Source organism: Drosophila eugracilis, unplaced genomic scaffold (assembly GCF_018153835.1).
Source record: "Drosophila eugracilis isolate 14026-0451.02 unplaced genomic scaffold, ASM1815383v1 contig_124, whole genome shotgun sequence".
Classification (NCBI taxonomy): Eukaryota; Metazoa; Arthropoda; class Insecta; order Diptera; family Drosophilidae; genus Drosophila; species Drosophila eugracilis.
This window is the reverse complement of record NW_024572029.1, coordinates 341,968-363,801: the sequence shown is the minus strand read 5'-3', so window position 1 is coordinate 363,801 and position 21,834 is coordinate 341,968. Positions and strand designations below refer to the sequence as shown.

General features: G+C 38.3%; 1 protein-coding gene across 5 annotated transcripts in view; it reads right to left on the bottom strand.

The window, feature by feature from the left end:
• Window positions 1-855: 855 nt before the first annotated feature.
• LOC108118350 (nuclear factor of activated T-cells, cytoplasmic 1) overlaps window positions 856-21,834 on the bottom strand; it is a 42,520-nt gene continuing 21,541 nt past the window's right edge. For 3 of the 5 annotated variants that reach the window (XM_017230994.2, XM_017230992.2, XM_017230993.2), the window contains exons 2-10: window positions 16,820-16,944; window positions 16,313-16,713; window positions 12,525-13,172; window positions 10,777-11,197; window positions 10,543-10,699; window positions 10,226-10,473; window positions 9,975-10,158; window positions 3,242-5,158; window positions 856-3,137 (exon numbers count right to left, since the gene is read on the bottom strand). In XM_017230994.2, coding sequence (XP_017086483.1) covers window positions 3,133-3,137; window positions 3,242-5,158; window positions 9,975-10,158; window positions 10,226-10,473; window positions 10,543-10,699; window positions 10,777-11,197; window positions 12,525-13,172; window positions 16,313-16,713; window positions 16,820-16,944 — 4,106 coding nt within the window. In that variant the 3' untranslated portion in view covers window positions 856-3,132. The other 2 variants (XM_017230995.2, XM_017230996.2) reach the window with 2 other exon arrangements.

The following is a 21,834-nucleotide window of genomic DNA, read 5'->3' as shown; positions in this document are numbered from 1 at the left end:
GGGCGGCTCTGACATAACTGATCTAAATGTTAGGAGGTGTAGCACAGGTCTTACATCAGTTCAACTTAAATTCTCGTAAAGAACACAGCTAAGTAGAGAAAAAAATTTTGAAATTATTTTTATCTTTTAAAAATTTTTAGTTAAAGAAAATGGAAAGAACTAATTCACGTCATGTGGACTACTCTTCAAATCTTCCAATTCAAATTTACAAGTCACATGCTTCGGTGCTACAGGTCTGGGCAGGGAGAAATAGGAAATTTCTAAAGCCGTATAGTCCTTTCGATTATTACCTCAGGGACTATTTGCTTTGGCATGAAACTGCACGTCCATCTTCCTTGACCGAAAAGCAGATGCGTATAAAGGCTGTTCGGGGTTGGAAACGTTTGACTGCACCAAGAAAATTTCAATATGAAGTAATGTCGCGGGTTCATAAGTTCAGGTTACGGGAATTAAGGAAGTTTAAAAAGATACCTCGAAGTGAAATTATTTCAAAAACGAAGACGGGGCGAAAGCGATGCACCAAATCGAAGTAAAGCCGAAGGAACCCTCACATTCCATCTGGAGAAGCTATCCCATGGTGTTTTCATCCAGCTCCAATTACTGATCTCCCAGGACTCCAGGATTTAATGTGAAATTGACGAGTGATGAATCATGTGTATCGGGAATGCGTAGTCCAAGCGCGAAGTTAAGCCGATAGAGGAGTCCTCACTTCTTAACAGTCATCCTGGAGCTTGCCAAAATATATTTACCGGTTTTAGCCTACAAGATATTTAACGTGTTTTTATTTGAATTATTTCTGGAAAAAATATAATCAGATTAACCATATCCATTGATTAAGTAACGCAATGCGTTTGGTTCTTTTTGAAAGATTTCATATTTTATTCACATAAAAAGAGATAACGAGCAGATTAATATTGTTTTTATTTTCTCTTGGGTTGATTTGTTTGTAGACAAGTTGGGAGTGGTGTGGTTTTTAGTTTTATGATTTCGTCAATTTAAAAAGTCAAAGGGTACAAAGTTCAGGGAGCTGTTTTTATTTGAATTATTTCTGGAAAAAATATAATCAGATTAACCATATCCATTGATTAAGTAACGCAATGCGTTTGGTTCTTTTTGAAAGATTTCATATTTTATTCACATAAAAAGAGATAACGAGCAGATTAATATTGTTTTTATTTTCTCTTGGGTTGATTTGTTTGTAGACAAGTTGGGAGTGGTGTGGTTCTTAGTTTTATGATTTCGTCAATTTAAAAAGTCAAAGGGTACAAAGTTCAGGGAGCTCTCTTCGGGGTTTTTCAGTGGTTTTTTTTCTCGGTTCTGCACTTTGGGCAATAAGAACATCAAAAATACATTTATTTTATTCATTGTAAAGTTAGATATATATATATATATATATATTTGTGTATATATAACATAAATAATGTATATATAGGTGTATAACATTTAACACTAACAATTCTTAAGCGCGGCTCTTCACATCCTCTCTCTTTCTTTCTGAATCGCTCTCTCCATCTCACTTTCACTTAGTAACGCTATCTCTGTCGTTCATTGACTTGACTGTAACATTTAATTTAATGAGGAATATGCAATCTCTGAGATTGTTTAACACATTTATCGACTCCATGAACATCTAGATTACGTATGTCAATCAAATTGTTTTTTAAAAATTTATCAAGCTAATATCAAAAATAAACAAAAAAAAAAAAAAAAAAAAAAAAACATTTATAGTTACTATAATAGGTTCTCAGTTAGTTGGATTCTTGGGAGTGGGCGAAATTCGTGGTTGGAATATTTGTAAATATGTTCATAAATATTTGGGCATTGGGCATTGGGCATGGGGCATACAAATGCAGAGTTCTCTATCGATCTTGATCTTTGAATTGGGGTCGTAACAAGTGTTGAAGGTCATTCAATCGGTATAATATTTCTAAGTCGTTATTTTCTCATTATATTGTTTTGGGTTTGTTCTTTCTTATATCTTTCTTTCAGTTTTGTTGGTTCTTATTAGTTCTTATTTGTGTATGATAAATGGTAAGGTAAATGGGCTAGGTTAACTCCGATATATGGCTTACAATGCTACACATAACAACTATCAACATTAAGGGGTATGCATAATAATAGCGTTTTAATAATAAAAATAGTAATAACATTAGTTACATCTTTATTTGTGTGGTTGTGTGTGTGTGTGTGTTCCTTGAAATATAATTTAAAATAAAGATTATTAAACCGTAAACAAAATAATAATTGCATTCTCTTTAAATCAAAAAAGTCTTTTGGAATTTCTCGCATATTCATTGCATTCGTAGCTACACATATGTACTTTCTTTTCGTTTCTTCTTTTTTTGTTTGTTTTGTTTTGTATAAAATATTAACTTTATAATAATAATTTCTTTTTGTGGTTTTCTTTTTGTTTTCCCAAAAAATTAAGCTTAGGTTTTTGTTTTCATATTGCCAAAACATTTATAGTTAGGCTTAAATTATAAAATATATATCTTAAATTCTCAAACAAATAAAAAGGAAGTTTTTCAAATCAGACTTCATTATCAGAAATTAGGTTTTCCAGCTCAAAAAGTGTGTATGTAATCAACGTTTTTTCTTTTTTAAAGTTTGTTCTTTCTTTAGTTTTTTGTTAGTTTTCTTGGTTGATATTTTTGAATTCTTCATTCGCTTTTCTCATTCTTCACTTTCGGGAGAGTTCGTTTTATATTTCGTAGGTATATGGCAGTCGTTATCATTGTTTTAATTTAACCTTTTGAGATAAGTTGATATTTCTGTTTAAATCAATATTAAAATAGCAAAAAAACAAAAAAAAAAATATATATATATTAATTTAGGTGTATTCACATAAAGTAAGATTTATTCCTAAACAAAACTACAGCTACTAATGTTTGTGTTTGTGTGTGTTTTTGTGGGTTTTACTCTCTTATCCTGATTTAAATCCATCTGCTTGGTCAAAAAGTTTGGTCCACATGAAACCTTTAATCCGTCTAATCTTGTGTGTTTGTGTTTGTGTGTGTGTGTGTATCTACATACTACATATGTCTTAAGACTAAGCCTGTGTTTAGGAGTGACATTTATTTTTAATTAAAAAAAAGCAAGTCCACGTAGTTTAATTTGTTGATCTGAAGCCGTTTAAACTGAAAACAAGAAGAAAATTAAATTAGTTAGAAATTCAAATATATGGAATATAATATCATCAGAAAGAGTCGGGTAAATCCATCGACATCTTTGCCAAACTCACGCTGATCGAAGGTGCTCGGGTTGATGTAGCTGATCAGATCCTGATCCGACATCGAGGTCAGCTCTTGGGGAATTGGCGGCTGTACCGCCACAGCTGCCGCCGCAGCCACAGCACCAACTGCTGCCGGTAGAATGCTGCCAGCGGTATTCGGAGCTGATGCCTGTTGCGTCATCACTGCACCATTGGTGGTAACAGCGGCTGTGGCCACCGACTTTTGCAGCGCATTCTCGCTGGCCAGCGCGACGATCAGAGATTCTTGTGGTGTCGGCGGCACCACCGGCAAGTGATGGCCATGATGATGACTAGTCACATGACCAGTAACGTGTCCCGAAACTCGTCCATGGCTATGACTATGGCCATGATGACCATGGTGAGAATGATGGCTGTGATTCATCGATTGGAAGTTGGCAGCTTCCACAGCCACAGCAGCGGCGGCAGCAGCTGCGGTTTCTGGTGTCGCGGAGTGGTTAAGCAGTAGATTGACCAAAGGATCAGACGCCGTCTCGGCGGGATTACCGCTTACACCGACGGCTGCCTGTGGCGAATGGGAGTGGACGCGTCCATGATGATGATAGTGGTGCTGCTCCTGCTCCTGAGTGGTTATGAAGTCCGCGGCCGCTTTGATAATCATGTTGCTCACCGCTGTGGACGTGGCTGTGGCCGCAACCTCTGGCTGCATAGCCACTGGCGTTGGTGGCAATGTGTCGACCACTCCCACACCCGATGCCGCTGTCGGTGGGCTCATCATGATGTTACTCAAAGCCAAAGCTGCCACCGCTGCATCCTGCTGGGTGGGTTCCGGCTGCATGGCTATATCATTTAGTATGGAGTTCGCCATGGTCACCTGATGGGGTGCTAGGATATTGGGCACAACCGCCGTGGCCGCTCCATTGGCGGAGCACAAAATCGTCGAAGGTGAAACGGCGGGATTCATGATGATATCGGTGGACAAGCCACCGGTGACATCGACAGGTGTTGGACCTCCCATGGCAGCTGCTCCGGCCAAAGCGGCCGCTGGCTCCGAATTGAGGATAATATCCTGGGTTAAGGGTGAACTATTCGGTGAGCTCTCGCTGCCGCTTAGGGAACTGCTGGAATTCGTAGAACTCAACGACAAACTCCTCTCCAGCACAACATTGGGCGGGGCAATGCCCACCTTGGCCTGGAGAATATCGGTCAAAGCATGATCAATCACCGCCGATGTAGTAAACAGAGCCGGTTCACTGGTCCCATTGCTGGTTACCACCGATGTGGACTTGGTCAGCTCATCTATGAATTTGTGGACCTGCTGCTGTTGCTGCTGCTGCTGTTGGGGTTGTTGCTGCTGTTGCTGCTGCTGCTGCTCCTGCATTTGCTCCTGCATCTGCTGATGCTGCTGAACCACATGCTTAACAATCTCATTCTTGACAGCCAATTCCACTGCCACAGCCACTGCAGCGGGATCAATATCAACTGCAGCAGCCACAGCAGCAGCTGTTGCCGGTGCCACAACAGCTGGGAAACCCGGCAGACTGTTAGACTGATCGTACATAATGGTGTCCAGACTGGGTTTCCGCGCAAAGCGATGATACTGCATGGCTGCATTCGGGCTATCCGGTGTGGATTCACCGGTCAGGGGACTGTGCGAGTTGCTATCATCGAGTTCCGTCTTCAGGGCCTCTGCACTGGCCGCCACCGCATTGAGATGGACCAGCTGCTGGTCCGTGATCATTGGTGTGACACTTGGCAGCGACGAACGACGAACGCCCATCGGTATTTGGGTGGTAATCGGGGGTGGCATCATGCCCGAATCGATCTCATGCTTGGCCTCCACATTATCGCCCGCAGCTGAGGGATTCACCGAACCGCTGGCACTACTCCAACCACTGGAGCCACTCGCACTGGACGCTGATGTGGTGTCCATGAAACCGCTCACATCTACAAGAGGAACAATGGATAAGGAAAATGTCTCTTAGTAATCAAATTTTGGTAGCATGTCAATCAAGAATCAGAGGGGGTCATAAAACAAAATCATAAGAAACAAAGATGTAATAATATAAAGACAGTCAGGGGGAGTTTTTTCTTTTTTGTTTGTTTTTTTTTCTTTTGGGTTTGGGCGGGCAGGGATTTTGGGAAGCACTTAATCCTAGGCCAGGTTTCTGAGATAGAGTCTGGGTTGGGGTTCGCCGAGAGAGATCCTTGAAATCCGAGTGCCTTTCCCTTATTTTCTCTTTCTGTTTAACTACAACTTACAAGCTAAAAAACAAACTTAAACTATGGCGTTGGAAAAGCACTCGAATTCCTTGGATCTGCCATCTCAGCGGGTCAGTGGTATCTAAAAGCTAATACTTAGCGGCTAATTAAAAACTAGATGGCTATGTATATTATTTTAGGTTCTTAAGAGTATATATGCTTGGTTTTATATTTGTTCTTTCACTCTGGCACAACCATTCACACAGCACTCATCAGAAAAGGAAAAATTGGATGATCAACACGAATAGAACTTTGGCTTACAAACTTGGCTTTAATCTTTCCACGGCACACTGTTGAAAAAAAATAACTAACTGGCTAAAATCAAACCACACCAAGCTAATAACCAATCAATAGAACACTAAAAATGTTAAGATCAGACAGACTCTAAGGCAGTCATCAGGTCAATTAGTCCATAAATCTGACACTTTTTAAAGAATAATTTCTTGGAACATCAAAGAGTTACGAGAACTAAGAACCACTCACCTATTTCTACATCTCAATGGCAATCACAACAAACAGTCAGTCAACATCAATCATAAGATTCACACAATCATTCAGTAACACACTCCAAGCATTTTCTTGTTTTATCTTCCTAATATTATAGACTTATAGTTACGTCTAATTTGAACTTAGGTTCTACAACTTAGATATATAAGGTGTTGTTTTATGGATTAGTATTAAGGAGCCAGAAAACCCAAATTTCTCTGCTGCCTCAGGTCCTTAACTCGATTATTCTCCTAAGCGGGGTCGCATTGATCTAAAGCTGTTGTCGTTCTCTAGGCGTAATGTTGAGGCTCTGAAGTCGAGCGATGCTTGAATTTCCACTCGTTCTAGACGAGTCCCATCACTACCACCTTCTTTTATTTTTCGGTCTTTCAGAACAAGTTCCCGCTTAAAATTCCCAATCAACTTTTTATTTTCATTACTGACACTGCATCAATTTTGTACATGATTTATGTGCTTTAAGTAGAGAGGAGAACTGAAACTGATCTTCAAAGGGTATGCAATGAATGTTATTGGTAGGAATTTTCACTACTTGATCTAGGTTCTACTATAAATTCTAAATTAAACAACTTTTGTTCTATTCTGAAAAGTATAAAAGTATATTCTGAAAATCTGAAGAAATGTCATCATTAGTAGGAGAGACAATGAAAGTATCAATGAAGGATATTAAAGAATCAATTAGATACCAATGAATGATCTTGACTTTGTAGTACATACCCTATCAAAAATCAAGAAAATTTCAGAACTAGTCAAAAGTAATCTTAACCCTTTCGGATCCCAAGATATTCACGAAAACAGGACAGGACACAAGGACTCTTCAGATGGTGTTAGCTTTATGTGAGTACGCAAATATATCGTATAATATATAGATGCTTAAAAGGTAATGCTCTAAGGTTATGTGTGAAATGGGTTTCCCTTAAAAGTTAATAGTAATGGATAATGTGTGTGTGGTGTGTATGTGTGTGTGTGTGTGGGTAGGGAAAGTGTGTGTGTATTAATTAATAGACATATATATAGAAAAATGGATTACGAAATGGCAAAAAAGAATTTGTACGTTGGTCAATCGGTAATTATTTTTTTTTTTTTGGTAATTTTTTCTGTAATAGTTGAATGGTTTTTTGTGTTTTTTAACCAGTACCCTAAAGTTATCCTTGATGCTGTAGTTGCTGTGGTTGTTGTTGTTGTTGTTGGAGTCTAGAGATGGGGCTAGAGATGAGCTGATGTGGCTGTTGAAGACTCGATGGGGTCGAAAATCCGTCGTCGGTCATCATTTCCCATGGTGATTGGTTATTGGATAGATAATGCTGTCTTGGTGCCATTTTCATTCATTTTTCATTGATTTCTTTCTGATTTTGTGTTGTTGTCTGTGTGACGTGTGTGGGTGTGTGAGTATCTACCGCCATCGAACGCAAGCGATTGGCAGTCACTTATCGAGCGATTGCTTCGATTCTTTCGATAACACCGCTTTTGTCCAGCGTTGCTTTCCAGGCAAGCTTTCTTTTTGGCTTTATTCGTGGCTCGTTCGTTGGCCTCTTTGCTATAGTTACTGTTTTGTGTTTTTTATTTGTTGTATATAAATCTATATATATAGAGAGATACAGGATATATCGGTGTCTATATATATGTATATATATAAATGTATTTATATATATATACTTTTCTATATCGACTGTCGATTAATGACTTAATTTTGGATTTAATTTTGGCCTTGCATTTTATAGCACTCAAAAAGTTACATATTTGACTATATAGTTAGATTGAGCACCTAAATTGCTAAGAGAAGGGGAAGGAGGAAGAATATAAAGTAAAAATATATATATGCATATTTTTTTTTTTTTTTTTTTTTTTTTTTGAGGAGTAGGATTGTATTTGTATGGTGGAGGGAGGGGGTTTCTTTTTCATATTATTATTTGATTTATAAAGACATCCTGATCTTTAAAGGTTATTTATCATTTTCGCCTGACTTGAAAAACAGGTTTATATATAGTTTTTTTTTTGGGGGGGGTTCTGCCTTGTGGTAGTTCTTCTTGTCTGGTTTTATCTGGAAATATCCTCCCGATATTCTGTTGCTTCTGCTGCTGCTGATTCATCGTGTGTGTTGGTTTATGTTCGATTTATTTAATGTTAAGCGATAACCAATATCGCTTTCCTTCATCTGTTCATTATTATTATTATTTTTATGATTTTTTTTTCGGGGGGTATCTTTCTCGGCTGAACTTGATCAAGAAAACTCTGCAATTCATTCACAAAAGGCCCCCCTTTGGCACACAGACACACACACGCACGCACACACACACACACACAGGTAAGCAAACAAACAAACCAACAGGCTAACAAACACAGGCAGACACGTAACTTAAGCAAGTAGAAGAGTCCCCGGGAGAAGCGAAACTTTGTGATGTGAGATTTAAAGTTTACAATAATATACAAAGTAAAAAAAAAAACGCCAAGGAAATATTCTACACAGAAAATGATATTTAAATAGAGAATAGAAAAATAAACTATTCTTCGTCATCGTAGCAAAAGGAACCGTTAGAAGGGGAAAATCAAGTTCATTCATGCAGCAGAGTTGTTTCGATCAGTTTCCGTTTCCTCTCCATTTTCTTCTTTTCTTTTTTCTTTTTCGGTTGGAAGGGTGGAGCAAAGACAGGGAATAGAATGAGAGAGAGAGAGAGTGAGAGAGAAAGAGAGAGCGAAAGAGTGACGGGAATTCTGGGGGAAGACTGGAGGAATCGTTTCTCCGAAGATTTGCACCGTCCTGTGCCTTAATCATTTATGGTTATTTTAATTTAATTTACGGTTTCTATTATTTTATCATTCTTTTTATCGTTTGTGCTTAAAGATTAAGTTATGTTTTATGTTATATTTTGTTTTCTTTGTCCTTTTTTTTTCCTTGTTTCCTACTTAAACATAGAAGGTATTGATTTTTTCATGCGTTATTCGGTGCGAAAGTAGAAGAGTAGTAGAAAATATAGTAGTAGAAAAAATAGTAGTAGAAAAAATAGTAGTAGAAAAAATAGTAGTATGAAAAGGAGTTGAAAGGGTGGCAGGCATTAAATGAGACACAAATTACCCCCCTGAGTGATCTATTTATAAATATTCATGAAAGTTCATTCATTTAGTAAACATGATGGATAAGGCAATGAACTCGAGAAGTTTTGGTTTAATTTCCAGGCAAAATGTATGAAGAAACCACTTAAATGGCCTTAAATTAACTATTATGATTTAAATTAAGTACGTTATTTTTACTAATTTAAAAGATTTTCAACGCAAAGTACCTAACCTTATTAAATTTCTCGAATTCTGTTTGTTTATTCTGTGCATCTGCGAGGTCAAGAACATATAGAATTTGCCAAAAAAAAAAAAACAACAATTTCGTTCAGTTTTCTTTGTTCGGTTAGCTACACACAGACTTGCTAATTGTTAAATATATATTTAATAATAAATTTAAATACTTTAAGCCAAACCGCAAATATAAGAGAATAAGAAACCAGAAAGAAAGGTGGAACAGAGAGTAATAGAAGATACGTAGAAGGGGTGGGTAAAGGGAAAGAGCAGAATAACGCATGAAGAGATCATCGGGTTTGTGTTTGTCTTTTTCCTATCACTTATCGATTTATATGTTTTATCGTTATAGTTATCGTTTTTGTAATCGTTCTAGTTTAGCTAATTTTGGAATGTTGTTGAGAAAATAAAAATAAATTAAATAAAACGAAAACTTTGGAACTTCAAAGTTGTAAAAGGTAGACTAAAAATTCTTACTAAAATAACTGCCTAAGCCTGACGACTACCTCACAATATGTAGCTTATATTCTTTTTTTTTTTTTTGTGATTTGTAATTTCGATATTTCGATGTCTATATATTTCTATACAGCTAACGGAATTCGCGATCTCCGGCTGGGAGTTTTGTGGTTGGTAAATCGGTTGGTTTTCTTTTTTCTTTTTCTTTTCTTTTTTTTTTTGGGTGCAATCGAACGCTTAGTCAACAAATAGATACCTTGGGCGTGGATTGTGTTACTTAACGTACTGGCCGCCGCCAGCGTCGTGTACTGTCCCTTGGGCGTGTAGGTGAACGTATGCGGTTCGCTCTTCTTGCCGCTCGAGACGATGGACACCTGGACCTGGACGGGCTTCAGTAGGTTCTGGTGTAGATATGGCGGCACAGTGCAAATCAAATGGGTCTGTGTTGGGAATATAACAAACAGTTATCATCAAAGATATCGATAAATTATGATAATCTCTACTGACCTGATGAAGATACTCCTTGTCCGGCAGAACACTCTGCTCCCAAAGGGCGGCTGTTCCGCCGATAAGATGCTGACGTACTGCTATCTCGGTGGCCGGATCATCGCCATTGACACTGTCGTAAGTCTCTTGGAACACCACATGCGTGTCCTTCAGGAAATTCTTGCCAATGATGAACAGCTCTAGGCCGCCATCAACAGGACATGAGTTCAACGATTTCTTGCAGATCTCCGGCACGCCAGGTGGTTGAGCTATATATCACAAAAATAATTAAATTAATTTAAAAAATATAAAAAATTAAATAGTTCTTAAGTACTCACTGCAGATGATGGGATTCGAGCAGACCTGGAGGGTCTCGGTGGTGCCATCGTCACGGGTCAACTGGGTGCGGAACACCATTCGGCAGCGGGTGGACTTCTTCTTGTTCTTCTGGGCCAGATGCTCCGGAAAGCGGTGCTCCACATCCACATTGCGTTCCTAGAGGAATGGGAAAAGGAAAGCCATTAAGTTAGTTAGTTAGTAAAAATAAAAGTAAATTTCAATGTTTAAGCCACCTTCAAGATGCCAACGCAATCGCAGGTGATGGTCATGTCCGTTTCTGGCTTGAAATCGATCTCGATGACCATGGTACCGTCGACCTTCTTCTCATTGCACTGCGTCGAATTCTTGCCAGCAACTTTGCAGGCCTGATAGAACATATGTGGCGCCACGCGACCAATGTCCGTGCCAATGAAGACCTGAAGGACGGCACCCTTATCATAACCAGCCAAACGAACGATGGGGAAACCATTGCCACTGCGATCCTTGACGGCACCGCGACTGCCCTCCGTTTGATAGCGAGCCCGATGCTGTTGTTCCGGCTGTGAGATGATTTCCAACTGCACTTGACCATCATTCGAGGTGGCTACGCTGTTCAGGGGGGTGGTGGGTTGCCTTTTATTGGCCACTCGGGTGACAGTTCTGGTCGAGATGAATCTGCGAGTTAGATAACAAAGAGAATGCGTTAGTCATTTCAGAATTTTCAGCGAAGTTTTCCATTCGATCGTTAAAAGATCGAACGAAGGAAGGCTGGATTTATTTTTCTAAGGATCGTTAAAAATCTGGCGCTTGTACTTGAACTTTGGCCAGTGTCCGCCGTTTGAAGAAATCTGGCTTCTTGATTTTGATTTGGATTAAATGATTTATGGTTTGTTTTCTACCACATGTGCTGGCCAAAAAAGAAAAGGGATGCTGTGATGCTGTGATGGTATGAATTATTTTTTTAGAATACAAAAAGATACATCTACAAAGCTACAAAGATACAAAGATACGCAGATTTAGTTAGGTATTAGAGCTAAAAAAAATGGAATGATATATGACTTTTTTTAATGCTGTTAATTACTCACAAACATACACACACTGACGCACATGGAACATATAGTAAAAGGAAAGCCAAAAGGGAATTTATCTGCACTTTGCATTTTTCTGGGTTCGTTCGTTTTTTTTTTGTTTTGTTTAAATAAATCTTAGCTTTGACCAATTGTTTACAAATTTTTGCTCGTCTTTGTTTACAAACGGACAAATACACACAAATATATATATATATATGTACATAACATATATAATATATATACAGATAGACGGGAAACAAACACACATTTAGCAATTATTAAAGAACAAAAGTCAAAGCCATCAAAGTGAATTATTTGCGAATCACAAACGTTTTTGGTGGCCACACTGGGCAAAAAGTCAATTATCCTAACATCGAAATAATTATTTTGCCTTTTCTAATTGTTTTTTGTTTCATTTTTGAATGCTAAACTAGTTATTGTTTAAACATTTGTTCAGTCATTTGAATATTTTTGGCAGCTATTTGGGCTTTCTGTTTTTGTTAGCTTTGTTTTTGCATAAACTTTTGGTGGATCAAAGGGGGTATCATAAATATCTAACTAACTCTCTGCTCTGTTTTTTATTTTTACTACAAATTTACTTTCCTTAACATTCGTAATTGCTTAGTTTTTGTTATAAATTTGGAATATATGAATTTAATACAATATTTAAATGACAGCCAATCTTAGGGATATATTTTGGAAAACAGATAAACAATTTTTGATCATTTTTTTTATAGATTTTTCTAGTACTCCTCATTCCTTGCTAACTCTGCCATTTACCCAATTTTTGGTCACACATTAAATCCAAGAATTTAGTCATAAAAAAGTTACCAAAGAACATTATTTTGTTGTTGTTTTTTTTTAGTTATTTTTTTTTTTTGTGGCACAAACTGAGTTTTCTTTTTAGCTAGAAAAGAAAACACGCCGCTTACTTTGTCTCATTGTTGTTGTTGTTGTTGTTGCTGTTGCTGATGGTGGTGATTCGCGGCAGGAGGCTAACAGTGGGCGTGGCAGGTGGTGATGCGGCAACAGGCGTGGGCGTTGCATCCACAGCAGGCGCCACAGTTACCGAACTGGCAATCTTGCGAATGAACTCATCCTCGCTGCAGGCATCATCGTTGTCCAGTTCCACTTGGTTGCACTCCAGCTTCTTGCGTTTGATATGCTTGCCATGGCGATGATGATGATGGTGGTGATGGTGATGATGATGCTGTTGTTGCTGCTGCTGCTGGTGAGTAGAGGCATGTTGCTGCTGCTGTTGTTGGTGCTGCTGCTGCTGCTGCTGCTGTTGTTGTTGCAACAACAATCCATTGTACTGAAACTGTTGCTGCTGCTGTTGCTGTTGCAGGGTAAAGGCATTTACTGCTGCTGCCACAGCTGCTTCGGTTGCCTGAAAGACGCCACCAAATGGATCCGAGTTGCTATTCCCACCGGCTGTCATCGAACTGTTATCGTTCACAAAGCCAGTATCCTCGTCCAAGACGGGCGGCGTCGAGTTGGCCGAATCCTCTGAGGATGACGCCGATATCAGATCCAGATCCTCCAGATAGTGTCCCATCATTTTCTTGGCGTGCCGCGATCTATACGTTAACATATATATACAGACATTCATGTACATGGATACACAACAGCAACACACACACACACACACGTACGCATTATAGAATATAGATCGATGTATAGATCGTTTTTCAGTCTTTCAAATTGGGAAAGTTCTTTAGGTTAAGCCTAGTTATTAAGTAACTGCTTAGGAATCTTGAAACTTATGAGAAATCTTTCAAATAATTGCGTATTAGATATTATTTAATCCCTAATCTTGACAGATATAGTAACTCAGAGCCTAATCTCGTTTGAAAGCTCTAAGAAAAACAGCTAGAAAAAGCCATGTCAAGATGCATGGAACTAAACCCAATCGACACTCAGCTTAATGCATCTAAAAAAACTGAACACAATATATATAGTAACTGAACAGATCTGATGGGAACTAACCAACTGAACTCAATCGTGGATTGATATGATTATAAAAGACAGAAGAAATCAAGGGAACATAACATTGTTGAAGGTTGAAAAAGAAACAAAAGAACGCAACAGTTGCCAGGAAAAACTGACATTACGAGAATCAGAAATTATGCATAAAGATATTTGAATATGTAACAATTTTCCTGTATTATTTACAGAAATTGTAGTTCATCAATATATGTATAGACTGCCTGAAAACCCATCTCAACTACATTCAATTGACAGTCAATCAAAACACAAACTAGTCGTCGTCCTATGTCAATGAAATCTGTTCTTATAACAGTTTACTCTATATACATAGCAAGATGTTGATTTAAGCTATATATTCATAGCACAAAAAACCATAAGAGATTCCTTAAGCTTAAGCCTAACGTTCACCTATTAGCTAATAAAATTGATAAAGACGTCGCATGCCATAATTTCCCTTTGAGCATTCCATAATACGACGAGTACTCGTATTAGGTGTAATCTTTAGCAGATACTGCGCTTCAATCCTAACCCAAATCGGGCAAACGGCGGAACACTGAGACTGCAGCTGATTGATAATAATAATAATAATAGCTGAGCACGATTTGCAAAGCGGACGGCGGCAACAGTGCGTATAAGTAATCTCGTTCGTATAAGCATTCCAAACAGAGCCAAGAAAACAATCTCCATCTAAAAGTCATTGGCCAAAGTGCTAGAGAGAGACACCAACAACATCGACACCGAACGAATGCAGAGGAAAAATGCGTCTTTTCAATATATGCAAATTAAATTAACCGCCAAAGAATGTGCAAATCTTGAAGATCAACAAAAAAAAAAAAAAAAAGACTAAAAAACTGACCAAAAAGGTGAAAAAAACCAACAATGGAAAAATATTGCGAAAAAAACAAATTATTTTAAAAATGATTTTTACTTTACTTTATTTGTAATTGCTAACATAAGAAGAGGCAGAACTATTTTTAAAATTAAAATTCTTTGGTTTTTGGAGCAAACGAGAATATTTTTAGAAGACACTTTTTGACGGCAATTGAAGATGAAAAGGCTACCAGAAAATTCTGTTTTCTTTTAATAATCTTAGATTAATAATCTGCTATATTAAAACCATAAATATTAATCTTGAAATATTAGATAGATCTAAAAAAAAACACTTAACCCTTTAATGCCTGTCCCTGCAATTAACGAAAGCCCTAAATAAACCTCATAAAAATCACAGCACTTTCATGATTTTCCCTTTTTGGATTCTTCACAAAGATAAGGGGCAACCCCAAGAGCCAAGCACCTTCTGAATTATTAACCCACCTTTGCCTCCTGATTGGTTTTTTTTCTTTTCTTTTTTTTCACATTCCCAAGTGCAATTTGCAATTGGTGGCGATACTGATAAGCTGATAAGATAATGCGGCGATTTACACAGATAGGGGCATGCAATTACAATAACTACAACAACTACAAGAGATGGCAACAACAATAACAACAAGGCACAAACAACAGCAGCAACAACAACAACACAATGAGCCCGCACACACACACAGAGAGATAGTGAAATCCATATGAAAATTTAACATTTTTAAATCGAAATCGAAATCGAAATCTTAATCCATGTCGAATCTAAGCAAATAATAACAAAACGCATTCACCATGACCTACAAAGGAGAACCTGTCTCTAGAAGAGTCTAAAAAAAAAACAAATTGAATGGAATTTAAGTATATTTTTTAGTGACTACTGCTAAGGGATTTTAAGGATGCTTTGCCTTAGGTCATTGCCAAACTTTTCATCTTCAAACTAAATCAATAGCTAAGTTTACGTTTTCCCGCAAAGTACTACAATTATAATATATCTTACACTTTGTTAATGTTTTAACTTCCTTTTAACACTTTTTAAAGTAAACTATTGCTCATTTTGTAATTCGCTAATTGAATATTTGCCCACCACACACGTTCCTGTCGATGCAAATGACTTGGGCCTACTGAAAGGCAGTTAGCAGATATAACTATCAGTTGAGGAACTTTGTTGGCGCCTCAAACCAGACACTTTCCACCAAAAGGGGCCTCAGCTACAAATAAACAATGTTCCCTTGCCAACCCATAAACAAAAGGGGCAATTCGATATTTAAATAAGCCAAAAGAAGCTGATTCTTAACTAGAAATCATGGGAATCAATATTAAGCTTAAGCTTAAGATCTTCTGATCTTATTATCAGAACTTTAAAGCTATTTTCTTGGCTCTAAGGGATAGTTTAAGATGTAAAATATATCAAAAAGTTATAGGTTATATAAATTTATATAAAGATCATTACCAGAGGGTGTATAATGTAGTGAGGCAAATGGGTATTACTGTGATTAGCTGAAAACTTCCAAAGAATCTTCCTCAAAGGACAAGCCAAAACCCTTTAACTGCTAAATAATAAATCTACATTTTAGTTAAAAAACAAAACTAATTAGACCTCTTAAATGTGTGTGCGCGCGCATGTGTGAGTTTGTGCATTGGAGTGTGGGTGTTTTTCCTTCTTCAATTTTCATTCACTCGAAACCATGAATCAAACGCAAAACGAAATGAAATCATGAGCTGGCAATTATCTCGAGTTGCGGCTGCGCATGAACTCAGATGAAGATTTTAGAGACTGCGAGGGGGGTGGGCCATGTATCATATATATATATATATATATTTAAATATTATACATATATATAGCTAGATATCGGGGCAAGTGACAGTGACTCACCTTGATACAGGTATCGCTCGTATTAAATGCTGCTGCGGTGAATGTTGCTGCTGTTGTTGTTGCTGCTGTTGCTGTTGTTGCTGCTGCTGCTGCTGTTGTTGCTGCTGCTGCTGCTGGTGGTGTTGCTGATGTTGCTGCAACGTATTGCTAGCCACTGCAGCAGCTGCTGCGGCCGCTGCAGCAGCCACTGTATTGGTTAAAGCACTATTGACCAGCAAATTGGTCCTTTGACTTGAGTTACCACCATTCGCCCCCGGGTCGGCCACGCCCCCAGCTCCCGCTGAGGATCTCAGTTCCGTGTGCTGATCAAAGCCCAGACCGCTGTCATTGGAGTTGTCACAGGGCGGGGGATGGGGTCGCTGTGGTATTCGTTTCCCAGGTACAATCTTTCCAGGACCCGCCTGTGGAAGGGTCATGGACGGGGTTAAATAGGATTAGTTTAGAAAACAGATCTCTTTAAGGAACGAATATTATTTATTAGTAATTAGTTAAGAACTTTCTACTAACCCTGGTGATGGTGTGCAGCTTGCCGGGCAGTCCCTTACCCGGCTGTCTTTTCGAGGGTATGCGAAATCCCTTTCGATGTATTCGCGCACTCATTGTGGAATTCGTGGACATGGTCATCCTCATGCCTGGAAAAGATTATAGATACATCAGGATTAGTTTATGATCAAATCTATATTATGGAAATGCTAATACTAAAAGAAAAGTTATAGAAAGAAACCACCGTAAGATATATTTCAGTATCAGATGAGATTTCTGCTACTTGGAACCGCGTTAAACTGAATTTCCCCAGTTGATCGCCTCATTTCCAGCTTCATAAAGCCGCTATGGTACTTTGCTTCATTGGAACACAAAAGAATTAAGACCCGAGATAGAGGCGGACCAAGAAAATATTGTCGCCGTTTGCAAGTTGCAAGTTATATGCCATGGGGAAACTGATAAAGATGCTGCTGCTGCTGCTACTGCTACAGCTACTGCTGCTGCGACGACGTCTATGGGGTGCATTGAACTCCGCCGGAGAGTGCCAACCCGGAGAACTGAGCTCCGTATAGTTGGGGGGATATAGCAGCATAGAATCGCTATAGCAGTTGCAGTTTCATTTTCATTCTCAGTTAAAGTTTCAGCTGTCATTGTTGATGATGATCAGCTTGGGTGATGTGATGATCATCATGGCTGATGATCATAGTGAGGCTACTGTGTTTTCCTGCATTTCATTGTTGATCTCAATTGAAGCTCAATTTCCATTTGCATTCGCATTCGCATTTCCATTTCAATTTCAACAGCAGCAGCAGCAGCAGCAATGTGGTTGCCGTTGTCGTTGTCGTCGCCGTCGCACTTTCAACGTTATTTTCTGTTTTATTTTTTATTTTTCCCCCCCATTTTTGCACTACATGGAGTTCTTTTCTATAAGTACATATGTATATCATCTGGTTGGGTCTTGTTTTGTTTGTATATTATCATGGGCAGCAGCGGAACAATGGGCCGGAGTTCGCTGATAAGGAAGCCAGACGACAAACCCAAACAAACCAAACGAACCCAACACCCAACCCATTAGCTCTGGTCCGCTCCCCTGCCTTCGCCACCTCCACTTCCTCCTCCTCCTTCACAGTCGTTCAATTTTCTTTATTATTCGATCGTTTATTTGGCTTGCGCTTCTTTATTTATTTATTAATAACAGAAAAAAAACAAAAGTTGATTTATAGAAGGAATGCCTTTAGTTGTTTATTTCGCAGAAGAATAGTTAATTAAAATGGAAATGCAAAATTTGATATCTTAAGGGGGGAATACTTGGGTTTATATAGCCCTATACAAAGGTTTAAACTTTGTTGGGATAGGCTAAAGTGAAGGCAAAAAGAAAGGGAAACCATAAGGCAAGGCAGAAAATGGTGAGAAAAGCAGCAGCCATCAAGGGAGGTTTAAGACCAACTTACTTAAGTTGTAAATTCAGTTTTAGTATAAGAATGAATATATATTTCATTTTAATATAAAATACAACTTGATCTTAACATTATTAACTCACATTACACCTTTCCCTATACACCAACCCACTTTTCCTATACACCAACCAACTTCATCAACTTTAACCATCAACCACCAACAAATTCCCATAGTAAAACCTTAAAAAATAAGTTTAAACAAATAACAAGAAGTGAGAAACGTAATAAATGTCGGCAAATAAGAAACCATAATTCTGCTTAAGCCTAAAATTAGCTCATAAATAGCTCGTATAGCCCGTAATATTTGCTAGAACTAAAATTTGAACAACCTCTTTTGCTCTTTCCGAAATCCATTTAATTCCAGAGAAATCTGCTTTTTTCAAAAAATAAAAAAGAAAACTATGTTCCGTTCCTTAATTCCGGTAAAATCGTTAAACAATTACGAGCTAATTTACGAGATAAGAATCGGGCAAACAATAGCGCCTTTGATAGCAGCAACGAAAGCAAACAAACTTTGATCTCCAATTACGAAGATCCCTCAGTGACGTGCGTTGCGCTCCAAAAAAAATAGATATATATATAAATGTAAATATATATATATATCTATATATACAAATTAGGGAGGTGAGAAAATCTGTTCGACTCTTGGCTTTTATGATACCATAAGTAAAATACAAAAAGAAGGAGAAACGCACCCTTTTGGCCTAACCTTGGAGGGAAATCAAACAAACAAACAAGCCAAGCAAACATTTATTATGTTGGGCTTGCCTACCTGCAGAACCCACAGAACGGAGGAACCCCTTTTAAATGGGCTTTACCTGGTATAACACCACAGATAAGAGCCCGCTGCCTGGGATGATCAGTGGGTGAGGGTGGTTATATCTATTGTTTCCAACTGACAAAAACTGCTCACTCATCTTCAAGATACAGACACAACAACCCAGATACTACAGATAACTAATGGATACGTTAACGATATGACAATCAACCAAAGTCACTTTCATCTATCTATCAACGTTATATAGATGTACTAGATATACTAGTACTAGTACTAGAGACTTTGCACTTGATTGGCTGACAAAAAAGCCTTTCATTTAATATATTTTTCAGGTGAGATCAGGGCGATCCAGGTTGAAGGGAGTAGCATAGTATAGAGAATCAACCTGGATAGTTAAACACAGATGTTGGTTGTCTTGCTAGCTAGCAAGTTCTATAATTAAACGCAGACTCCTCAGACGAAATAACAGCTTCGGCGGCTGAGGTGAACCCAAAACAGATTGTCAATAAAAGCAATGAATTAAGTGTATTGAACTTGTATGACCCACTGTACCTCTGCCTTGCCCTCTGCCCGCTCCGACCTATTCTCTACTAAGGCAGTCTAGAATTGCTATTCCTATTCCTACTCCTATTACTAGTATTGTGAAAGATGAGCCTCTTTGGTCAATGGCTGTGAAATAATAACGGAAATGAAAATGAAAAGTCTGGGCAATTTGTTTGATTGAAATTTCTCTTTAAATATAAGAAAAGTGCAGTTTTTCTTGCTTTTTAGTATTCGTTTTAGTGCAATTTTAGTCACTTTTGAGGCTAACTAAACCCTCTCAAAGCCTCCCCTTGCAGGCACTTCTTCTTCTTGCTGATCTCATTTGTCACCATCCAATTAGCGGGTTGGTCAAGTGTTTCGGTGTTTGATTGGATGGCTCTTGGCTTTTTATATATTTTTATACCCGTTACTCGTAGAGTAAAAGGGTATACTAGATTCGTTGAAAAGTATGTAACAGATAGAAGGAAGCTTTTGCGACCCTATAAAGTATATATATTCTTGATCAGGATCAATAGCGAAGTCGATTGAGCCATGTCCGTCTGTCCGTCCGTCCGTCCGTCCGTCCGTCCGTCCGTCCGTCCGTCCGTCCGTCCGTCCGTCCGTCCGTCCGTCCGTCCGTCCGTCCGTCCGTCCGTATGAACGCTGGGATCTCAGGAACTATAGCAGATACAAAGTTGAGATTAAGCATGAAGATTCTTGAGGTCCCGGGACAGCGCAAGTTTATTACAGCATCCTGCCACGCCCACTCTAACTCCCACAAATTGCCAAAAACTAAAATTGCTGAAATCTCAGGAACTATTGCAGTTAGAAAGTTGAAATTCAAAAAGTATAATCTTTAAATGGCAGCGCATCTTATAGTGGTACTACTATCCGGCCACACCCACCCATACGCCCACAAGGCTCAAAAGACGGTTTTCGGATTTTCTAGAAAAGCTGATATCTCGGTAACTATAAGAGATAGAAAGTTCGGATTAAGCATGTAGGTTTCTATTATGCTCCCAATGCGAATTGTTTTTTTTTCGATCAAGCCACGCCCACTCTAACGCCCACAAAACCTGAACAACCAAAAATGCAAAAATCCCAAAAACTATAAGAGCTACATAATTTTGTTTAGGATCACGTATTTAGGAGATGCCTTTGCAACTTTCCACGAAGTTGCATCCGGCCACGCCTACTCTGACGCCCACAAACCGCGGAAAGCTGTGGCGTCTATAATATTATTATGAATGCCTTCGTTTGACCTTGTGTAACTTATTTCTGTTAATATCTATCGACTTACAAAAGATTTTTTAAATCGGAACATTATTTCGCTATTTATGAAGAAATTAAGGTTATAAGGCTCCACATGGGCAGTGACGTCACTATAAGCATACTCAACATACTTCCTCTGACAATAGGTGGCGCCTTGTGAATTTCCACTAGCAAAATAATATTTTAAAATTTTGTAAAACAGTAACGGGTATCTTATGGTCGCGGCACTCGACTATAGCGTTTCTTCTTGTTTTTTACTGTTTTTGCCTGCTTTTTCTTTTGTTATTGTTGCTGCTTTGTAATCTTATCGGCTGGCCAAACTTGGCAACTGGCGAAAAAGAAAAATAAAAAGCGTTGAACAAGAACCAAGAACTGAGAATCGAGAAGCGAGAAACGAGATATGGAGAAAAGGAATATATTGAATCACCAGCGACAACTGGCGCCCCTATAGCGTAATTCAAGATTGGTTAGCTCGATATTTCTGGCTCTGGATCTTAGAGAGGCGACGAGGAAATTCCTGGCGTACTTAAAACAACAACCAAAAACCATATCGATTCAATGATTATGACATGTTATCAAAACCGAGGCCCAGCGAGAGAGATTTGTTTTCAAAGCAATTATGGCCTGTTGCCCATAGATAAGCCAGCCATTAGCATTGGATGTTGGGATAGTACAAGTTATAATCTATAAACTAGATGTCTGGCTTTGCAAGTGCTTAATGCTTAGGACAAGAGCTAATAAATTGGCTAGTAACAGCTGGTTTTTTACATAAATTATATTCATTTTATAACACTTTGATCGAACTAAAAGGATTTTCTGGGATATATTTATGGGAGAACTTTGGTGGCATTTCACAATTTCATTGAAAATATTAGGGTATTATCATATTTATAGGTTTTTTTTGTGTTCTTGAATACCACTTTAGGTTAACTTAAACATTTTATCAGAATTGATAAGTTAAAAGGAGTGATTTCTCTAGGCAAAACATTTGCGAAATGTTTAACATTTAA